General features: G+C 38.7%; 1 protein-coding gene across 3 annotated transcripts in view; it reads right to left on the bottom strand.

Annotated features, from left to right (window-relative positions):
* Positions 1-20261, bottom strand: part of LOC128519249 (histone deacetylase 9-B) — a 47797-nt gene extending 27536 nt beyond the window's left edge. For 2 of the 3 annotated variants that reach the window (XM_053492909.1, XM_053492910.1), the window contains exons 1-2: positions 9901-11270; positions 1105-1316 (exon numbers count right to left, since the gene is read on the bottom strand). In XM_053492909.1, coding sequence (XP_053348884.1) covers positions 1105-1316; positions 9901-10000 — 312 coding nt within the window. In that variant the 5' untranslated portion in view covers positions 10001-11270. Of the gene's footprint in view, positions 1-1104; positions 1317-9900; positions 11271-17650; positions 17733-20136 lie in introns of those variants that run through there. The other variant, XM_053492911.1, reaches the window with a different exon arrangement.
* Positions 20262-22572: the final 2311 nt, after the last annotated feature.

Below are 22572 nucleotides of genomic sequence, written 5' to 3'. Positions count from 1 at the left end.
GCAATTGTGATTTAAACTGTGATACTGTGATATTTAAACTGTGATATGTGACTATTGAACATACTATTTTGTATTGAAAAGTATCTATTTAAGACAATTAAAACTGCTAAGCCAATATTTAAATGTACTCTACATAAATTCAGAACTATTTGTATACTACCTATATTAAATTGCAACCATTTGCAATTAAATAAATGCACAGCTCTATTTTGCGATTTTGATTTTTATGCGATTAATTGTGCAGCACTACTCACAAAATGAGGGTTCGATTGATACAACATTGCATGTACATGACCCTGGATGATTTTTAAAGCTTCTAAACCTTATATACCTTAATATTTAAATGTATCCCAATAAATTACATTACATAGCATCATGAGAGTTTGTATTACTTTGTTTGCATCATAGTTTCAACAGAAAGAGCATTCTAGTATTGATAAGAGCTTAAAGAAATTCTTAAACGTAAGCGACCATAATGGAACATGGTAACAAAAATGTTTGGAAATTTGGAAATCCTTCCAATATATATAAAAACAGGCATGAAATAGTTGACCTGTGCATTATTTATATGTACTGTATATGTTTTGCTGCAGTCCTGCCCTCTAGTGGATATGACGTTAAATTAGATACCATCAGAGACCAGATACACATTCAGATGTAGTCAGTACAACAGAATCGGGTTTTTTTTTTTCGCCAAGTATGTTGACACACAAAAGGAATTTGATTCCAGCTGTTAATGGATTTCAAAGTCCAGGCCAATATAAAACTCTGTACATTGGATATAGACAAAACACTATATGCAGTCAGGACAGTAACTTTACAGATTAAATGAAGAAAGGTCAGGATCTTGAGTATGTAACAGATGTGCAAAGTGTTCATAAATGCATACATGAGTGTGCAAGAAAGGCGTGTATCACATATACTATAATAATTCGTGCAAATAGCAAGTAGCAGTAAAGTGCAGTGGGATGCATGGTGGTGCTTTAACACACTTTACAGTACCAGATGTATTGCAACTGCATAAACAGTTGGCTCACCTAACAGCCAAGTAACCACATGTGCATGTAGTTCTCTAAAGCGTAATTATCAGCGAACGGATCAAACCTTGATGTGCTCCTGTAGCTGAGCCTGGTGCTGTCTCAGCAGTGCCTGGTGCTGTTTCTGAAACTCGGCGATGAGCAATTGTTTCTGGATCTGCTGCTGCCTCTGGATCAGCAGGAGTTCCCTCTGTAGCTGCCTCTCCCATTCATCAGAGTCTCGCTCCCACTCCGGCATACTGACCTCAGACCTGCCTACTGGGGACAACACCTCTGATCCTGATACAGACACAAACAGATAGAGAGAGAGAGAGAGAGAGAGAGAGAGAGAGAGAAGAGAAAAAAGAGAGATGCAAAAAAAACTTTATGGCTGAATCTAACCTAGTCATGTGAGACTCAGATGCACATTCTGAGTCATAAATTAACAAGACTTTTTTTATATCTCCTCTTAAAAACACCATTATGTACAGAAAATCCCCTGTTATAGAGCCACACCCAGACAAGAGGATATTTTCAGTATTTCAGTGCTTTCTTTTTAGCTTGTTAGTTCTTTACAAAAGAAAGAAATGCAGAACTGTATATATATATATATATATATATACACACACATGTCTAGATCTTCATATATTTATAGGAATGTTGCTATCGACATAAATAATAGTGATAAGCTACTGTGTGTGCAGGTTCCCCAACATACAGTAGATAGTACTTAAGTATCCGTCCCGTCCCATATCTAGTATTATGTTCAATACCTTTAAGACAGAAGTTAGTTACAGGCTAGTTAGTTTTTTGTTAATTTATGTTGTAATTTATGTTAGGTCTCTCTGTCCTGTCTCTGCTAGCCAGCTAACTAGGCCTCTTGGTTAGCTAGTTTAGTGTCTCTGTTAATTTATGTTGTAGATTTATGTTGCATGTAGCACCTTGGTCCTGGAGGAACGTTGTTTCGTTTCACTGTGTACTAACTGTATATGGTTGTAATGACAATAAAGCCTACTTGAACTTGAACTTGAACTTGAACAGAAGCACAAGAAGCTTGTGCTAAATGAAAATATAGAATAAAGGTAATGACAGTTATCCAAGATGGCGACCACATTGTGTTAAGTTTTTATTTATTTTTATTTTTTTTATTGTATTTTTCATTTTTACTTATGGTGTGTCCTAAACAACATCTGCGATTCTTAAAGACATGAGTAATGAACTAAATAAATGCTTGACAAAGATATTTACGGGACTTTTTTTGGGTAAGGCAGACCTTTAGCTTCATTACTCACTAAACATGTGGACTGCTCAGCAACTTTTGTGTTTTGAAATAGAAAAAAATTTGTATTATCTGCATTAAAAAAGAAACATCCAAACATTTTATATTTACTTATTTACATATTTACTTACTTATTAAGCACATTATGTTACACACACACACACACACACACACACACACGTATACTGTATATAAGTGTATATATAAATTTTCTTTTCCATCTCCTTCTTAACAATATATACAGCACAGCTGGAGCATACCTGAGTCTCAGAATTGGCATTTCAATATACAACAACCCCAGTATTTTGTGCAATTTACAAAATAAAGTAAATAATGATGAAACAGATACAATCATTCTCTATTCTTAGACATAGAAGTCTACCTATAAGGCAAACTGACCCCGGGTCAACATTAGCAGGCTCAATGACAGAACTTCTTGGCCCAATTGCTATTTTAAGTCATCTTTCGCCTGTCCTTATTCAAAGTTACCCCACCATTGTATAAGATCAGACATGGCCTTTTAAAATAGCCACCTGGCCAGTGTCACTTTCCTACCTGGGACTGTACCGTATTTCTCAGCCAAGGCATGACACATGGCCAAAACATGACTTTTCACACAGTCATTGTCAGGTTCACATGCATAACCCCACAGTCTATCTAAGCCGAGGCATGTGTGTAGCCCAGACATCTTACCCTGTGCTGTTTCTGACAGTTTTGTCAGGTGCTTCAAGGCTGTGACCTGGAGGTCTTTTCCCTATGGATATCAACCCTCACGTCTGTGAGACAACCTGTGGTTTTCATTAGCAGCTCCACTCTCACTCTTCCCCTAGTGCAGAGACAAAGAGCTCCAAAACGCAACTGTGAAAAAGCCTAACCACCTACACCCCCTCCTCACACACACACACACACACACACACACATACACACACACCACTCTCCGCCTTTTGGCCCACTACCTGTGCTTCCTGGTTCCATTATTTTACAAAAAAATATGCTTATATGTAAAGCCTGTCTTTCGACAAACTTGGTCTATATTAGGGATGACAAAAGAGCATTGACGCATGATTGTATTGCCAATAATATAATTGCAATATTCAGTAAAGTGCTAATATGTTATTATATTATATTAAAATATCAATATCACAGTATCATATTTTTTTCCAGGGCAAGTCCTAGTGCAACTAATTAACAATTTTTCAGATTTGGTTGTAAATTTATTTTCAGATATTGTAGCTATAATTATTATTTTTTTATTTGTATAGCGCTTTTAACAACTGACATTGTCGCAAAGCAGCTTTAAACAACCAAAAGAATTATTTAAGTTCGAAAAGTTCATAATCAAGATATTTTCACTTGCTAAAATATAATTATTACATTATTCTTTGTTTAATTAAAGAATGTCATTATAATTTATATTACAGCAGCTACTGTATAAACAGTTGTTCCCTCATCAGCTTCTCTATTATGGACAAATATAGACTTTATAGCTGTATATAACTGTCAGAACAAAAATCATCCTTTCAGTAACAACATCTTTCAGATCTGTTAATGCGTCCACCATACGAGTCCATGTGAAGCCTTGTTGTTAGAGTAAATGAATCAACACCTTCTGACCAATCAGACGCAAGAATGAAATAAAAATGTACTGTATGCATGGCCAGAGTCAGGTTCTGAGCGAGATTGAAGAGACTATAAACATCAATAAACAGACTAAAGATTTATTTACTTAATGAGACAGGGAGGATATCATCAATATATTATATTCTGCACTAAACACTGAGATTTAGAGTTTTTTTCAGTGTGTATTACAAATGCAGACGGTATGAGTGGCCTTTGCTCAATCTTGAATAAAAAACATTATCTGTGGTCTGATGTAGAAGAGCAGTCTCGCGCAACCCCAGACTATTTTGCAAGTATCTGCAAAAATAACAGGAAAATGAAAAAGTCCCATTGAGTCACACTGTGTCAGTTGTTCCATCATCAACATGGAATTACAGAGGTGAAACCACAAAAATGAGAAAGAAAAAAAAAACAACAACAACAAAAAAACCCTGGTAATGATCCAACATTCCTCTCTTTACAGTAAGCAGTTCTATTCCTGTTCATGCAGTGTAACTCTACTTTAAAGCTTTACCCTTAAAGATCTCATTGTGAACACTGACACACTATACTGTGCTTACATAAAAATAAAAAATTGGAGTAAAGGTACTGTTTTTATTAAAGATGCAAAACTACACTCAGTGACAAAAAAAGGCACAGTTTAGTACCCTATATTTCCGGAGTGTGAAACAGCTCTATAGGTCTGCCGTTCTGTTGTTCTGCTTTCGATGTGCCCCATACAGGAAGGGGCGTAAATACTTTTTAGGCCATTGGGACTGATCTGCAAAAAATATCCCGCTCTCGCTGGTGCTGTGTGAACATCTCAGGGGTGAAAAACACATAAAGACATTCTGACCAGCGACAGAAATCTTTTTAAAGCTCAATCTAAAGACAGAAGGCATGTGACTGTCATGTTCGAGACGAGGTGTGCACTATTTTTACACGCGTGAACAAAACGGTAGAAAAAGGAAAGGCTGGTTGGCATGTGTGGGTATGCAGGCGTCGGTGTCTGTGTGCGAGAGTGATCTGGACCTGGGCCCTAATATATAAAGACCTGTTGTACACATGGCCTTAATCTGTTGTGTGAGACGGCTTTTAGCACTCGACGCCTCCGTACACACAACACTACAGAAGATAAATTTCTTTCTTCACACTTGTTTTTTTAGAAATTCGCACACAGGCCTACGTACACACATGTGCATGCACTAAAATATACAGACTTGATATCATGCAGGGAAAAAAATCCAATGCAAAGCCACGCACACACACACACACACACACACACCTTTGTAAATTCACTATGCAGTTCTGGACACGTTGTCAGTAACTGACTCACTGCCAAGTGTATCTGACTCCGAACACAACCATGACCGAAGTAAAAGTGTGTGTGAAGTGGCTGCTAGTCAGTCTGACTCCTGGGGCCCCTCACCCTGAAAATACACACTCCACAAAAAGCAGCGGGCACCAAAACAGAAGCACGACATTGACCTCCGTGTTAATTACTACTAACAGACCCTAGCATCTGCTCCAATCACAACAGCTACAGACAAGGCTTCTGTGACGGCCTGCACTGAGGAGACCTAACTTATCTACCCTTCCTAATTATAACAAAGAAATTATACAACCATGAGCACTAAAACTGTCAGATCTTCCCACACAGGTGGATGAAGGTGGTGTTGTGTCAAAAAAAAAAAAAAAAAAAGTGCCGTGTGCAACAGCAGAAACAGTGAGGTTTATAAATAAAGCCTTTCCGGTGGGTGGTTTTATTAGGAGTTGACTCAGACAGAATGATAACCGAGGCTAATCTTAGCACCCTAATGCCTTAAGCCCAAAATAACGAGGTCAGGAATAGCCGCAGCCGAGCGCCAAGGAGCCAGAACATTGAGTTGCCCTCATGCTCCACCGGCCCTGTGAGGCTTTGGGAGGTAAACAGCATGACCGTCACGCTAGTCTTTAACTCGCGCCAGGGGCCAAAGTCAGGTCTCCAGTGCTACAAAAGCTGTGTGAAAGAAAGATAATCAGATACAATCTGGCACAAGACTACAGAAATGGAGTAGTAGTTTCATCTTGCCAGCTTGAAAATAAATCCCTGAGGATTTTATTTGTGCTTTTTAAAACGGGATTTCATGAGCATGTGCATTCAGATTTTTATATTCTTGACGATTTAGACTGATAAAAGATAAGATCGTTTATCATTTCCACACCAGTGTAGACACTTGTAATTTGTATTTCACTAAAGATGAGGTTAGTGTTTGCATTATTTATCAGAAATGAATTCGACCAATCGATTTTTATTGTTTGTAAGAGCAAAAATATGTTAAAGTAATGCCACTTCAGAATTGTGATGCATTTTTAAAGAGTACACAATAAATAAGAAGAATATCCATAAAAATGACGCGTGATAACTCGGCCTTGCATATCTACTGTATCTATAAAAAATACTATTTGAAAATTGTTTTGTGCAGCCTGTACTTTTAGTATGCTAATTAGGCTAAACCTTCCTTCCATGGCACTGAGATCACACACTGAGACTTCATTATAACTTTATTCGACACAACCATCATGGTGGACACAGCGCCAACCCGCCAAAGAAGACCCAAGCTTTTTACAGACTCTGACAAGAAAAAATTTGTTTTGACACCTTGTCACTTGACCATTGCATTTGCATACTCATTAATATTCATTAGCCCCTGCCAAAGATGGGCGTATAGAGGAACAGTGCTCAATTATTTTAATATTTACAGTATGCAACACATTGTATTACACATGTAATATAAATTTCGAGAACCATTTATGGTCTGCGTCAATCTTTAAACATTTATGCCACTCAGCGATATTTAAAATTTGGCGTGTTACCACTTTAAATCCTTCATTATCAATGTCATTTTTTAGACCTTAATAAAAAATTCAGGCCAAAATGTCTTATATATATGCACTATATAGGCACTATATGTGAAATGAATTTGTGGCCTCCTGCCTGACATTATTGAATCTGAAATAATATGACATGATTTTCTGCCTTCAAGTAAAAGGAAAAAAACAATTCAACTAATATATATATATATATTAAACAGTGAAATTTGTCCGGACAGGCTTGATGTGCATTAAAGAATAAAAACACTTCAGCCAAAAAAATGACACGTGAATTGTTTCTGAATACTTTTCAAATTCCAGGATTGCTGGATCCACTTAGCTCTCATTTGTGTCAATTCTTAAGTCACTTCACATAAAAATAAAAGCGCCCATCATATGAATAAATTCAAAAATCAGACACGTAGGTGGTTGTTTTGCTCAACGAGGCTGACGTGTGTCAGAAAAATGCTCGACCTCTATCTTTTATTCAACAGCACCAAGCGGAATTATTTCCACTACATGCCGGTTTCTTAATGCCGTCTGTAGCTCCTATAGACTCCTGCGCGGCTATAAGCACTGACTCACGCTGCTCAACTCTGAAATGTCCCTTAGTGGCCAGAGTGAGTCAGAGCGGACGAGAAACAGAGATAGAGCTCAAATAAACAGAATCCCAGAGTTATAAAACAGACAAGGCTAAAAATGGAAGCGCTTGCTGACATTTTTGAGTTGACATGCTCATACTGGAAGTCACATGAGAGCTTTTAAACAAAAGTCCCTGGAGGAGTCTTTATAATGTCATACAGTACACCTGAGACTTGCAGAACTGCCATGTAAATGTATATACGGTCTATGCCCCCCCCCATCAATCCCCCCCTCCCCCCCAAAAAAAGACGACTGCATTTCTAGAAAAATACCTCCTTGTCTTCACTTTATAAGATCTCCAAGATAATAAACTGATCCTAATGGGAAAGCGGCCATAGCTAGGTTTGAGCATGTTCAGGATTCTGGCCCTGTACCAGTGTTTCCTAGGACCAGTTCTCCAAGGATTGTTTCTAATTTGGGCCTGAGCAGCTTAATGAAGTGTGCACTCTACATCCAGCTGCAAGGGACTATCATTTTGTTAAGAATTGGTGGAGGACAAGGAAAAGGTCTTTTATTAAATGTGTTACACTTTCACATACTCACAGGTCTTTCAAAATACTTATATTGATCTTTTATATCAGTATTTAAATATTCACAAGAATGTCTTTATTTAACAGCAAAATGTACAACAAATGTCAAATAATGTGCATTTAATCTTTTGTCTTTACATTAAGGACCATTCAGTCCAGTATGTGTAGGTTAAATCTAGAACCATTAGGACCTGAAATCTAACTGAACTCTAAGACCAATAAGATCCCAAACCTACGATAAATCTGGAACTATCAACACCAAAATCTACATTGATTCTAGAACCAATAATACCAAAAACTCCTAACTAAATCTGGGAACATTAATTAGGTTAATTCTTAAAACATAAAAAAAAAAAAATCTAGATTAAATCTAAAACCTTAAGTACCCAAAATCTGGGTTAACTCTAGAACTATTAAGACCCCAATCTAGAACCATAATATCTTAAATGTAGGGTGAATCTAAAACCATTAAGACCAAAAATCTTTATGAAATCTAAAACAACTAAAACTTACAATCCAAGTTATTTCTGGAACCATTATGACCCAAAACAAATTCAAACATTCATACACAGTCATACACAGTACGATATGCAGTGAAATGCTACATTTAACATTTAACATTTAACAAAAAAGTTAAATGTAGCGCTATTAGAGCTCGATTGGCCTCTGAATAAACTGTTCAAGGTTCTATATAGAGTGGTTCCCTATTGGAAAGAGCTCCAGACAGAACATTATAGACATTAAACTATATCCAGAAAATCTTGAAAACCCCAAGATAAGTAGTGTCAAGAGTGTATACTTATCCTATGAAGCAGATGTTTTTAAATCCAGAATAAAAATATCTACGTATATAAACTGATCTGGTTATAGTTATATAGATACTTTGTATCATTTGTAGGTATTCTTGCAAATGTTCATTTAATAAAGTAATGAGTTTTATCATGAATACCTTGTTGTTTGAACTGTTTAATATTTTAAACTGTAGTTATCTAAAGCATTATAAGATTTGGAATTATAAATAAATAAAGTTTTTTTTTGTGTATTATTCCTTTGAGTAACACTGGACTTGTACAGAGACATAAAAGAACTGTAACAGCAACGGGTGTCACTGTAACAGTGATACCCGCAATGCCCTCTGAATAGTGTTCTGACGTAATTCATCACAATATCATTATCACATTGTCGTATCAGGCACTTCTGCTTCTCCACACACACACACACACACACACACACACACACACATATGCACACACACACAAACATATGCACACACACACAAACATATGCACACACATGCCCACGCACTACACATACACGCACTATACATATACGCTACATGAAAGAAGAAATGCATGGAAATAAGCATAACAAAAACAGCTCTAAAATATACACCAGCAAACATGCATTTAAAGAGGAATGCATCGAAAGAATTAAAACAATACTTGACACAAATAGCACAAACACAAGCAAACACACATTTCCACGTACAACTTACAAAAAAGCAAAGAGGAACTGCAAAAGAATGAACTGGACATGTTTGTAAATAAGGGGTGGCAAAGAGGAGGGCAAAAGCACAATAAGGGGTGGCACAATTGGATTCTGTATAAGAGCAGGCTGCATTTGCAGAATATATGATAGCCAGTGTTTTTTCAATTTACAGTTTAAATCAGGCCTGCAGGATTTGGACAAGTTGCAGAAGTTTTAAACATTTTGGAAGAAAAGCATTAGACTAATACTAGGATGGTCATTGGGGTGCCACTCCACCCTGTGCCAGCTATACAGTCACACCCAAATGAGGGGAAAACATAGAAAAGCACATGAAGGGAGAGATGGAGCAGCTGAGAGGAAGTGAGAGACAGAGAGTTATACAAAGAGAAAAAGATAAATATAGAGCATATGTGCATGTGTGTTTGTGTTAAAGAGAGAGAGAGAGAGAGAGAGAGAGAGAGAGAGAGAGAGAGAGAGAGGGGGAGAGAGGTACCTGAGCCAATCACACTGGTGGAGATGCTGTGTGTATCCAGGAGGTTCCTGAGCCACTCAGCAGGGATGCGGGACTCGCTCTCATAAATAGTCTGCAGCATACTGAATACCGAGACGAGCCCTGTACCCCGGCAACCGATCCTCACCAAATCCCACAGCAGGGATACTCGAATCCTCTTTCCTCCTTCTGTCCTTTTTCAGTCTTTTTCCGTCGCTGCAAAAAAGGCCAGTCTGTTCCGAGTCTTTCAGCTGACCGAATGACTGACGAGGAAGAAAAACGGCTGCACTGTTGCACTGTTGTTAGTGCTCTGTTCTTCCCAGCTTCTGAGATTCACCCCGGAGCGCCGCCTGTCACACTCTGACTATCTCTCGATCTCTACAAAACTATGTCTCCCACCTCCTCTGTCTCTCGCACTTCCTCTCATCACCATGTGAATGTACAGCAGTTCTCTCTCTCTCTCTCTCTCTCTCTCTCTCGCTCTCGCTCCCAGGTGGCAGGAATAGCAGCAGGGCCGGCCCAGGACAGAAATAGGCTGGGCCAAACCAGGGGAGTGGAGCAGCGGCTAGACGCTTAAAATAGCAACACAAAAACACAGCTGTCTGCCTTCATCCTTCTCCCCAGCTCCCTGGTTCCTCTTTATCTCCTCCTCTCAGTCTTCCCTTATCTTTCTCCTTTATTTGCACTAAAATTCCCCTTCTTTCTGCAGCTTTTTTTCCCTGATAAGTCTGTCTTCAAACACATAGCGATCTGTTATTTCGTCAGCCTTTGTCTACATTATTAATTAAAAGGCCTCATAAATACGGTATGCTGCTCTTGTCTTTCTGGTGTTTCTGTTTTCTGGTGCTGTCTGTTCGGTTTCAATTAGCATCTTGTTGAAGATGCAGTGTGTAATTTTTTTAAGTGGTTCTTTAAAGCCTGTTATAATCTCCTAAATTACAAAGACAGTATAGAATAACTGCAGATCGCAATTGTGCAGAGCAATAGAGCGCGCTTGCTTTTGCATTTTAGACTATATTTTATACTTTTATACTTTTTTTTTTTTTTTTTTTTTACAGTTCTCTGGTCTGGAAATAAGCTCCACCCCATCCATAACAAGGCTGTTCAGCTTTGGGCTCCGCCTATTTTCCGAAAAAAGGCAACAAATTCACAAGGCGTATCAAGGTTTAACAGAGGAAGTGGGGAGTTTATGAATTACACTAACGTTCTACATACCACTTCTTTAGTGGCAGAAAAGCTAAGGCAAACACAACCTGAAGCGCTCCTTCCAGGAAAAGATACCGCATCTGTCAAACTGAAGCCTCAGTGCATGCCTTGGATGCATGCACTTTAATGCAGCATTGTCTGGAGTATCAGATTTTGTAACCTTTGCAATTCACTACTGCCTCTTATAACGGGATGAGTGGACTGTCAGTGTCACTTCCATCTGCACGACTCGTTAACTCACAACGACTTCAAAAAAAATATCTTGAGGGAGAAAAAAAACAAAAAAACATTTCAGACCAGAGTTATTGTATGAAACCATCTATATTTCGAACCCCCCTGACGTTATTTAAAGAAGCGGTCTGTAATTTTAGCACCCTCTGCTGCTTGCAATATTAACTGTAATTGCAATTAAAATTCCTGACATGTCTCCTTTGTCCTGCACCAGCTGTGCTAAAACTACACATGAAACCACACATGACATGATGTGTATTGTGCAACAAAAAAAAAAACCCGAGCAAAAGTTGAACAGCTCTGTCCCGGGGGGGGGGGCGGAGCTATTATGCAGGCCATAATAATGTAAATAGAAGCTTAAAATAAATCTGAAAAGCTCCAGGGGATTCACAATGATGTAAATCACAAGTATTTTTGCAGCTACTGTACGTACTGTATTTAATTATAAGGAAAGGAAATCACCAGGGATCATCTGATACGATTTTTTCACGATAGCTAGGTTCCTGAAAGTATATAGATTTTAATAATATTCTGATTTTGTTACAGATCTAATACACAAATAATTTTGCTGATGATACTGGGCTGTGTGAACAGCTTAGAGTGCACCAACTATTGGATTATAGAGGAACAACAATACAGCCGAAAAGATGTATAATGTAATGTATTGCTATACATTATATATTGATATAAATGATAATATTATTAATATTATATTAATATTATATACATAATTTTTTTTCTTTTTATACACACTTCAGGAAAAGGAAAACAGTATGAGGTATATTATATTAATATATATTAATATTTATTGTAATTATTATCATAATATTATCATATATATCAATGTATAACAGATAGCAATACATTTAGTATTAAAATATGTATTTATTCTATATAGATTTTTCTCCATCTCTAATGATTATTACATGTCGAAAAATACTTTCAAACATTACAATCTGCACTCTTGATTGAACTCACATGTTTAAAAAGGTTTCACCATGAGACTCGTTTCTAAACCTGCTACCCCATTTTCAAATTTCCCAACCTGGTCCATCCCCTGTAATGCGTAAAATGCTACGAAAATAGCCTGCTAAAAACGAACAGGCAGTTTGTGGTCGGAGAAAAACCTTTGCCACACCTTGGGAACGTGTATGTTTCCTCTGCTTTCAGAAAATAACATGTTTCCGTCAAGTTAGGAGCAGACTTTGTTTACTACATACCCGGCTTAACAGAAGAACTAAACAACACACACCAGCATGACACATGACACATGACACTCGAACGCGCGTAGATCACTGTCCCTTGATAATCTCACAAAGATCCAGCAATAAAATGATGACCTTGTGTGTGTTACTCAGTGTCTTAGTGTCTTATTACTCAGGTGATTCCTATGAAATAGTCCAGTTAGCCATGTCACACGTTAAGGAGTCTTCCTAAACACCATGATTGCTAGAAAGAGCTTTAAAACCAACCGAAAGATTTCCAGGGTAGTCCATTCTGGAAAACATCCAAATTAGGCAGACTTCGGAAGTCTGTTGAATGACTTAAAGGAAGGAAATGCTGTGTGTGTGCAGCCGAAGCGGTCCATATTCCCAGGGGAAACTGCTGCAAGCAACAGGTTTACTTTGCCGCCATTGTTGGCCAAAGTGGCATCACGACTTTTTACAAGGAACTACCCAGATACATCCTCATCCAGTTGACAATACCCTAAGTAAAACCTAGCTCTCACACACACACACAGACAAACCTTCTGCTACCGAGGTTTTCCTCTCTAGACAAAACAGACGCTGCTGCTTCGAAAATAGGTCATCTCCATAGACCTGTTCCTGACAGAAACTTTTCCCCAAGGTCGAAAAGACTAGTTTAAAAATGGACACAACAACGAGGCACACATCAGGCACAGTTTCCCTTGACAAAGCGCTGTTCAGAAAGAGATTATCCATTTAAAAATACTGGCGTAAATGAACCAGAGATCTATTTATACCCGACTACTCAGACCATGTCAGAAGGCTTGAAAAGATGTGACAGGGGAAAAAAAACTGCAAGTTCGTATTAAGGCCTTTAAATTTCCGAAGCTTAGAGAAAGGATGTGTTTCGGTTGTCAGTTGTGGCTTGGCGAGGCGGCTGCACAATTACTTTGTTCCTATATTTAAGCCTGGTTTTGAAATATCTGCACTTAAGCTGAATCTTTTTTTCCCTTTTTGAAAGAAAAATAAATGCTTGCTTCTAACATTTCTCATTCATTTCTCACTCTTTTATTCATTGAATTTTTTTTAGCTCATGATGGCTGCAGCATGAAGATATCATCACACACTTATCGGAAAATTCCAGCTTCTCCTAGAAGATCCTGAGATGTGAGACTTAATCTCTCCAGCATGTCCTGGGTTTGCACCGCAGGCTCCATCCTTTATTCAGGTGCTCCAAGGCTCTCCCAGATCATCATGATCTTCACCCCATCACAGGGAACCCCTGCAACCCTGATTTCCAGCACCCTAACACACAACCTTGTTCTTCTTTCATCACCAACATCTCATAAGACCAAATGCTTTATCTGCAAACTGAGCTCCTGCTTCACCACCAGATATTGACACAGTGACTATAACACTGTTGAGGTTGACCCGATCCATTTGTCAGTCTAGCAATCTCTTTTTATTTTCCATCAACCAGTTATAAGATTCTAAAATACTCCTGCACCAAGGGTAAGGTCTCTCTCTTGACCTGAATAGATCATCCCACTCTTTTTACAAAGAGACAAGCATGGCCTTAGACTTGAAGATCCCAACCACTTCAAGCTCAAGAGCAGAACATTTGAGTGTCTTTTAAAGGTCTCTTTTGGTTTGTGGACAAAAAAACAACCATTTACGTACAGTATGACTCACCTCATTGCTTTAAAGTGAGTTACAAAGCTAACTATCTTCTAAAACAAGGCTGAATCCCAAATCCCTCTTTACCTCCTGATCAAGGGAACTACTTGGTGTGTGCAAAAAGGGTTTCCAAACCATACAAGGCACAATAGCTTTCCAGTTTTACGCTATTCAAGATTCAACACTGGAATTAGTTAGTTAGTTAGCTGAGGCTATTCTAAAGTGGAATAAATGGAAACTTAAAGAGAAACATACTAGATGTACACCGCGCCTTTTGGCTACATAGCACCATTAAGAATCATTACGATAACAGAGATGTCACTTCTAGCAAGCAATACTGGGCACTTACACAACCTTGATGCAACTCTATTGTCTCTTAATATCCTGTATAAGAAAATATACAAGCGTAACCTTTAAAATACTCTCTGAAAAGCTGCACAAGATGGACCTGGTCCATCAATCCACACCCCACATTTGCACATAAAGTTATAACAAGAATTTTAGACATCTTGACAGCACTTAATATGAAGTCTTAACAAATCCTAAGTTGCACAATTAGCTAAAAATTCACAATAATTTCTCATTTCACTGATAGCTCTTTCTTTCTTAGATCATCTAATGTTCAACCTGAACCCATTTCTTAGCATTAAACTGAAAATGTTTAAAAGACAATATATTTAAGAACTTATGTTAAGTCATTTAAAATTTTTCCATCCAGGTGTGAGATGTGTGAAACAACCGTGTGTAATCAGTGTCTCAGCCACTGCTATGAACATACACACGTGCACAAACCATCGTACTTAGAACAGGCCACACTTCAGAAGAGCGTAAGCCATCTGGACTGGCAATCTTCAACATAGCGAATCGGTCATGGCTTAATGCTTAAAGAACTGCAGGACAACCAGAGCAAGCTTCACCGATCAATCACTGCTGATGAGAAGAACACTGACACACACTGTCTCGCTCTCCATTTGTCTCTCTCACTCACTCTCAAATCAACAGCGCCACCTTTGAACCAAAGGACAGCAGTGCAAGACGAATACACTTCGTCAATAAATGTTTATAACAGACAGAAAAATGCGACAAATCTAAACTTACAGAAGATCACGACATTTTGTTTATGTCATAAATTTGCATGATCTGCTTTCGTGCAATAAAAATGAGAATTTTTTTCAAGGATTTAATTTCTTTAGCATGTTTTGTTTATGTATCATAATATGACTACTAAATGTGTTTGTTATTGGGAGATTATCACGATTCTATACCATCCTACTCAACAAGCATCTCAGCAAGTATTGTGGTAGCACAGACACTTATCCCATGTAGGGTAATGTGTGCCAGGAGCCTAGCCTAGGGATTACAGAGTCCAGGGCGGGGTACATCCTGGATGGGGTGCTAATCCAGCGCAGGATAAAACACCGCACACTCGCACACTACAGGGAAATTAGGAAGCACCACTTAGCTTAAACTGCATGCCTTTAAACTGTGGAAGGAAACCTGGAGGAAACTCATCAGGTGCAGAGAGAACAGACTGGAGAAGAGATTCAAAACCCCAACCCTGGAGGTGCAAGACGACATTACTAACCACTAAGAGCCTGAGATACTAATTAAATTATCTCTGATACTACCAGTACTGTGACATAGACTGTGTTTGTTTGTGCAATGAACCCATCATATGCATTTTAAGCCTGCTGGACTCATGAATTCTTTACCAGGTTAAAAAGCTTTTGTTGAAAAAGCCTAATGAGTCAAAGCAGTGTCCTATTACTGTACGTCAAAACTAAGTGTCTTGTAAGCAGGAAATATTTGGGTGGAGGTCTTTTGGGATTTGTTCCTTCCTAGCTGTACAGATTAGTGTGTGCATGTCTGTATATGTGTGTGTGTGTGTGTGTGTTTGTATGTGTGCGTGCACTGTCAATAAATCAGGAATGTAACAAGCTTTCACCCTTCTAACCCCTTAGACAAGAACTCTTACATCTTACAAACAAACTGAAGCTTTTCATGCTGAGATCATTCAAAGACAGAGAATAACAGAATAATGCTTTCTTTAAAAATGATCAACTTACTCACTTTCCTGCTTGACATAAATGCAATCATGCATCACATTTGATTGACCGGCTCATAAACCTAATAATCAAGGCTAGAAAACTAGGACATCTATCTATATCTATATCAACTTGCTTATCGTTTGTATTGCTTTATCATGTATACGGAGTCGCAGGGTCCCTGGAGGCTTAGGGCACAAGGCGGGGTACATCCTGGACTGTGTTCCAATCCCTCGCAGGGCACACACACATACACATTACACACACATTGTTTAAAGATACTTAGCGACAATGACAAATTTTAAAAGCGCTATACATATAAAATTTGGGAACTCATTATGGGCAATTTGGGAACATCAATCAACCTAACCAGCATGTCTTCTGGGCTGTGGGAGAAAACCAGATCACCCAATTTTCCTTTTTGTGCTATTGTTTTGATGAATTAGATCATTCTATGTGTGAATTATTAAGTTAATGCGATGATGGTATTTTAAAATAGGCAGACAGATGTTTGTATCTGATGTTGTAACACAGATAGACCATTACATTAACACCGCATAACATTGTCACAATAAAATGTATTATTGATGATATAACAACAAACTGGTGACAGGATCATGGACACCCAAAGCTCACCCATAATCCCGGGGATCAAAGGCCAGCCCGTCCAGTCTCATCCCGAAGAAAAGCCAATGCATTCGAAATCGCTGGGAAAAAATCTATGCTGGCCACAATGTAAAAGGACCAGATAGGGATGGAATGAGATGAGATGGGATGCGCCAGACAATCGAGTCCAATACATGGAGGCTCCTCCCCACAACCCACAGCACCCAAAGGATACGCTGCCAAGGTCCTGGCGCCAGACACAACAAAACACCTCATGCCCCAAGGGCTAGAGCTGCATTTTTAATGATCAGTTTGTTTTAATCATTAATGTCTACATAGCTACAAAACCGACCACATCTATAAACACCAAATAAATATGAATTAATAAATAAAGTGCAGAAAACTGAGTACAATCAAAAAATCATCAAAAACTGAACTTCAAATGAAACCTGTTGTGCATCCCGGTATTTATGAGAAACAGAATGAGTGAGTGCAAATGGAAGGGAGGGAGAGAGAGAGAGGGAGAGAGAGAGAGTCTGTGCTGGTCTGATGAAAGTATCCACCTGCCAGTAGGGTCTCCATCTGCTCGCCTCCCTCTGCCAAGAAGCGCAGGAGGGCCTCGGGCATGCGGAGAACAGCGGATAAATATATCCTTCCACTCTCCGCCTGCCCACGGGAGGCCTCCGGCAGCCTGCTACGCTGACTTACGCTGGCCATAAAGATGCAGCGCACCTGAAAGGAGTGCTTTTGATAACAGTGACTAAACAACACACAGAATGGATAAAGCAGGTTTTACTGTACCTTGGTGCTCAGGGGACGCCATGTCAACACCATATATGAATGAGGGGACAATTCCAGGAGTGCGAGACTGGGAAACGGACACCTGGGAAATAAATACAAACACATATGCAGTCCCATTCACAAATATGTACAAACCATGACTAGCTAAAACATTTACATCATTTACAACATGACTAGCTAAAACATTTACATCATTGATGTTAATAAGACCCTGTTATGGTGGCACATGTCAATTAGGTAGCGAGTGAACAGTCTGTTCTCAATGACCATTTCCTGGAAAAAGGAAAAATGGACAAGTTCGTCAGGTTGCCATAAACGCTGTGCTGAGGTGCTGGTTAAATACGATATCGCTAATGTTTTGATGTCAGAAATATTTAAATTCAAAGCAAAGGAGGAACCATGACCGTATAAACTGTTGGTGTTTTCCTTCCTCTTTTTGTTATTTTCTAGGTGTCGTTTATGTTCTCACGCAGCACAGTAGCAGTCTGCCTGGTTCGATACCAAGTTCTGTTTTACATGTTCTCACTATAATTACATAGGTTTCTCCAGTTTCTTTCGTTTTTTTGCTCATTCCCAAAAAAAGAGCCAGTTGGTAGATTGGTGACTTAGAACTGTTTCTAGGTCTGTATGGCTTTAAACAAAATTTTGATTATGCAGAATAACAGAACACAGTTAAAAACGTTTATGTTTCTATATAATCCACTGAAACACTAATGCACTTATCCCAGTGTTTCACTACTGCTTGGATACCATTAATGCCAACAGTTTACTCAGTACACCATACCCATGATCAGACTGTCTGCTTCTTGTCTAAACATGTGGAAATTGCTTGGAGTGAGTTAAGGATTTTATGAGTGATATGGCAATACATTTCAGCTTGGTTCTTGTAATGTGCAAGTGGTGCTGGTGATGGTTGTGTGTACAGTTCCAACAGACAGATGCATGCATCTATTCTACAAGTTGTTGCCAAGTTATCCGCCAATTTTCCATTCACTGAATGTTGACAGGAACGACTGTCAGTAGAACGCTTTGCTTACCACTTACTGAAGATGAATGAATTATTCTTTGTCATTTTTTTACTTCTGATTAAATATTTGCATTAGCATTTGCATTAGCACATATAACTTGTTTGTTTCCGCAAGAGTACTCAACACAGAAATCAATATCCAGTCATGATCAATTTAAATCATCACTATAGATCATTTGCAAAGTAATACCTAATACACAGCAATTTTCTAACCAGGAATCCATGTTTATTTATTTTTATTTTTATTTTCTTTTTTACCGTCATGCAATGTTGCCTAATTTCATGCATTGTCATTAATAAAAAATATTATTAATTATTATCATTACAATTATCATTATTAAAAGACAACCTGCTGGACAGGTTGCCAATCTATCACAACGCACACGTTGGCTAATTTGGAAATACCAAATAACCTAATCTGCTTGTTACTGGATTGTGGGAGGGAACCAGACTACCACCAAGCCCGGAGAAACCATCGAACCCTCAAACCCTGGAGGTGTGAGGCCACAATGCTAACCACTACTAACCACCACCTTGCCACCTCTATAAATATAATTTTTTACAGTAATGACAAAAACTATAACAGATCATTAACAAAGTAATACCTACTACTTGATTTGTGTCCCCTCACACTGATAATCATTTTCAGGTTCATCATGCACCATAATTTAAAAATCTGCTATTTCAAATCCTGTATGATATTTACCTTGTTGCAGTTATAGGCAACTAATGCAAATATATGGAAAGGAATAATCACATGGACTAACACACACACACACACATACACACACACACACACATACCTGTTGATGCATGCTTTTACTCGAGCCTAGTTTGCATTTTATATTAATCTGATAGAAGGGAATACTATACTGTAAGTTATATTAAGGTGATCATGCAAACATCGTACTATGTGTTGCTTTTGCACATTTCTAGGCTGCTGCACTGCCAAATCTTTAGGAAAAGGCTCCACACTGGTGAGCTTCAAGCGCATAAACCCAAAATATAATAAAGCCACAAAAAGCATGCAGGGTTTAAATAGATTACAGGTCGGTTTTAAATAGGCTTGTGCACAAAACCACAGCGAGAAACTGGTGATCATGGGGATTTCTTCAACTGCCGCATGCTATATCGGTGCGTCCGCTCGCGCGCCCGGGCTATTTTTAGCGCGCGACGTTTCCCCCTGCAGAAACTAAACGGAAGAGATGCTCGGTACACAGCCGACGCGGAGCTTTTATTTATTTCTAATAAAAGCAGCGAGATGTTTGAAACAACACGCCGTACGGGTTAAACCCGTATTATCTCACTCTATTAGACTTCTACACGAAAAGACGCGTTTGTTCTGTTTATATGAAAAAAACTAAAACACTCCTGCTGTCTACGAGAATAAAATAAAACGTATAAAGTCTTTCCGAGATGACATGATGCTCCTGTCCTGTCCGTTTGTTTTCACACTTACCGGAGACTTGATGCTCTCCAGGTCGCGCGACAACCGGACAGCTCTGCTGCTCAGCCCGTGCGCGCTCGCGCGACTGGTTAAATAAGCGGACCCGCGGTTGAGCCCTGCACGCGCACGATGCCGATGGCCACGTCTCAAACACACACACACGCACACTACCCTCCTACTAAACAGTGCGCACTGGTATCCAGTCTGTCTCTGTGTGTGTGTGTGTGTGTGTGTGTGTGTAAACGCGCACACGAGCGCGGTAACTATGGTAACCTAAAGGGGGCGTATATTTTTGGCACACTATTTAGCAGGTTAGTATGAGGGTGTTTGGGAGGAAGCGTGTGTTGCTTGTTGATGCTAACGGTGACCACACACACACACACACACACAGAGAAAGGCGCACACAGGATAAAAATAGCAGACAGTGACACAATAGAGACAGCAGCAGGTCTACTGCACATCCTCATGTCCCTGGGAGCAGTTTAAACACCAGCAGATCTGAGGATTTATATTCATATACATTTGATTCTATATATAATATACAAACACACTTTACTTAAATTGTTTTAAAAGCCTAATTTTGGTATTGATATTACAGTAAGTGCAAAAGTTTGCACACCTGCACTGTGAAATTATGACCCACAGATATTTCATGCACATTTTACACCCATTCCTTTATTTAAATAGTAGAATTTGTATGGTACACTATAAATATTGAAAGAAGGAAAATCATCTGATTATCTTACTCGCTCTATTCCGTTATCTTTCTGAAATCATTTTATCCTTTTTTTTTTTTTTGGGTCGGTCTCTCTGCCACTATTTCATCTAGTTTGTCCTGACGGTATTTGCTTTTATTATATGGTATTATATTTGCTTTGCCCCCTCGTTTATGTGTTTTTTTTATGTAAAAAAAACATAATACAGTAAAATCTTAGTTAGTCTCAGTATTAGGCAAATACAACATCAGACGAACAAACCAATTAATTATTTGTTTCCTAGAGCTTATCCGAGGAGACTTTTGGTACACTTACCCTGGACAAGGTGCCAATCCATCACAGGGCACACACAAACACACACGCATTACGGGCAATTTGGGAAAACCAATTAACCTAAGCTGCACGTCTTTGGACTGTGGGAGGTAACCAGAAAACCACCAGGCACAGGGAGAACATGCAAACCTCATGCACACAGACTCAAGGTGGAATTCAAACCCTCAACCCTGGAGGTGCAAGACCACTACGGTACCACAGCACCAGTCTAACCTTATTAAATCTAATTCCTTTTTTGAGATGAGGCCATGGGCGATCATCTTTAACTTCCACACAGCACTCTGGTTTCCCCATTTATATTCAAACACACACAGATAGGTTGTGTATTACGAGACATGAGAGCATGTAGAATGACAACAAATTATTTATGATTTGATGGCAAACTTAAGTGATTAGATGCCAAAATAAGCTCATTTATTTGATGTGCTGCAAACACTTATTTACTGGATAAGAGAACGTCAAGATTTCGGATTACTGCTTATTGTCACCTGGAATACTGTTTATTGTCACCTTTTTGTGTGTCCTTAGTCTCTACAAACTGCCAGGAGCATTAAGGGGTACAAAGTATGTTATTTAATTGAAACACTAACCCCAAGTGTAATTTTATGAACAGTAAAATACAAGGCGTGTTCATATCAGCCCAAGACTTTTGATTGTGCAGATTAACAGAACCAGAGCCATGACTGAACGGCCAGCTTTATATCTAAAATACTGTCCTCCCAGGAGCTCCTTAACAGAAACATCAGTGTATGATGACCTGGGTTGAATTCCTGCCTCGGGGTCTGTGTGCATGGAGTTTGCATCTTTTCCCCATGCTTAGTGGGTTTCCTTATGGTAATCTGGTTTCCTCCCACAGTCCAAAGACATTCGGGTTAATGTGTGAATGTGCATGTAAGTGTTGACTGAAGGGCGTATCACAGTTGTAAAAATGGAAACAAAATACAATAATAATCACCATTGGCCTATACAGTGGCCCCTACAAAGGTTCCCAGATGGATGGACTAGACAAAAATTTTTGCCAATATGAGGATAACCTAGAATCAATTTCAGTGGATAATGTAAGTAGCTACAGGTTAATACTGATTAGTCACATTCTATGTAAAATTCTGATTAATTAATTAGGTATAAAGGATTAGTTAGCATTATGTAGCATTAATCATGCTTTTTCCAAGCAATGATGATTTCAGGCAAAACAACATAGTTGCTAATAAGAGTTTTATATAAGTAATAAATGTTTCATTGAAAAAACAGAAGTCAGAACTAATAATCAGAACTCCATCAGTTTAAAACGCTGCTTTAGTACTTTTTTCCAACTTTCATTTGAGTCACTGCTTGGCTGAGTATCACTGCACTTTATTAAGATTATTGACACATTATTTATACTTTCATATACAAACCA

Source organism: Clarias gariepinus, chromosome 3 (genome assembly GCF_024256425.1).
Source record: "Clarias gariepinus isolate MV-2021 ecotype Netherlands chromosome 3, CGAR_prim_01v2, whole genome shotgun sequence".
Classification (NCBI taxonomy): Eukaryota; Metazoa; Chordata; class Actinopteri; order Siluriformes; family Clariidae; genus Clarias; species Clarias gariepinus.
This window is presented reverse-complemented; position numbering and strand designations above follow the sequence as displayed.